This window comes from Loa loa (genome assembly GCF_000183805.2).
Source record: "Loa loa unplaced genomic scaffold supercont3.1989, whole genome shotgun sequence".
In the NCBI taxonomy this organism is placed as follows: Eukaryota; Metazoa; Nematoda; class Chromadorea; order Rhabditida; family Onchocercidae; genus Loa; species Loa loa.
Genome location: NW_018110168.1, coordinates 1 through 1,571, shown reverse-complemented (window position 1 = coordinate 1,571; position 1,571 = coordinate 1). Strand labels below are relative to the sequence as shown.

Here is a 1,571-nt window from a genome sequence, read left to right as displayed (position 1 = left end):
TTAGTTAGTAAAAGAAAAAAAAAAAAAAAGGTTTGATAAGAATGGAAGCAAAAGAAATTCCGAAATTTCCTTGTTTGAACATTAATTTTTTAAAAACAATCAAATCATTTTTTCATTCACAATTTTAATTTCCTTAAATCATTTTCAAATATATGACCAATTTATTGACCAATCATTGTCAAACTTTTTCAGTTTAACTTAATTTTGCTTGCATTTTTTTTCTTATCCATAAATAAACCAATCAAAATCTTTATTCAATGAAAGAAAAATGGAACAAATAAATAGCCTAAGGTTTATTTTCTTTTTTAATTAGACATAAAGTATAGACTTGGAAGTATAGGGGAATAGCATTAGAAAATCAATGATAGAATTAATTCAGTTATGATATTAGCTATCTTTTAATATCAAATCTTCTTAATTATATTGCAACGGAGGTGGGATAGATGAAAGTAAACGAAAAAGGACAGATAGATGAAATAATTGAAATGGGACAAGTTGACACTTTGCTTAAGAATATAATTGTATTAAGTGGACGAATTATACTGCTTATATTATTACTAAATCCATGATGAAACAATTACTCTGTAAGGTTTTTACGCAACGAGAAATTAAAATTGAAATCAACTTCTTGTCGATCCTTTGTTTTTAATTTTTAATTTTCAATTTTTAATTTTTTATTTATTTTTATTTTTTTTGGTATAAGATAGGACAATTTAGAATATATATATATATATAGACAAAGAGTTGAAATTAAAATCGAAATATGCAAATTTGAAATTTCAAAAGGTCAGATAAATTTTGATTAAAATTAATTGCAAGAAAGTGATAGTGGATTGTGGTGGTGGTGATGATGGTGATGGTGGTGGTGGTGGTAGTGGTAGTTGTGGTGATGGTGGTTGTGGTGGTGGTTTGGTCAATTGGTTAGTTAGTTAGTTGGCTGATTAAAAATGAACCCTAAATAGTGCAACAAAAACTGGGCAATTAATCAATGAAGCCAGTAGTAGTAATCTCAATGCTTTTCCATCTTCTCCTCCTCTTCGTCTTCTTTATCGAAATGACAAATTTGATGCGACAATGATAAATTTTTCAACTATAAAATTTCCTTGTTCCTTGCAAAAATACAAATCGTTTGTATTTATACCACACATGAAAAGTGTCTTATTGTTGTCAACTGTCATTGTCAACCATCATTGTTAAATTGCATTCAAATTCTCACCAGAAAATAATCTTAACAAACAGAATTGGAGAAAATTAAAATAAACAGAATTGTATTGAATTAAATAGTAATTGAAAAATAAAAAAAATAAAATTTAAAAAAAAAAAGAAATTTTTCCATCCCTAATACATCCTCCTATCGTTTCGCTTTTTTTGGTAATGCTAGAATATTGTCATTATTTTGAAGAGTAAAAAAAGAGAAAAAAAAAATGATTCATGAATTATTGCTGATCATAACTTTTCACTTTGAAAATTTTCATCAAAATCATTGGGCTATGAGCGATATGGGAAAAATTGGAAATGCTTAGGAGGGAGAGAGAGAGAGAGAGAGGAGGAGAGAGAGAGAGAGAAGAAAA

At 27.4% G+C, this 1,571-nt stretch overlaps 1 protein-coding gene across 1 annotated transcript; it reads left to right on the top strand.

Moving 5' to 3' along the window:
- Positions 1-443: 443 nt before the first annotated feature.
- Positions 444-1,197, top strand: LOAG_15452 (hypothetical protein; the record flags this gene model as incomplete). The annotated part of the gene is made up of 3 exons (XM_003150943.1): positions 444-494; positions 820-920; positions 963-1,197. The coding sequence occupies 3 exons, from the start codon at positions 444-446 to the stop codon at positions 1,195-1,197; spliced, it is 387 nt and encodes a 128-aa protein (XP_003150991.1).
- Between the last annotated feature and the right edge of the window lie 374 nt (positions 1,198-1,571).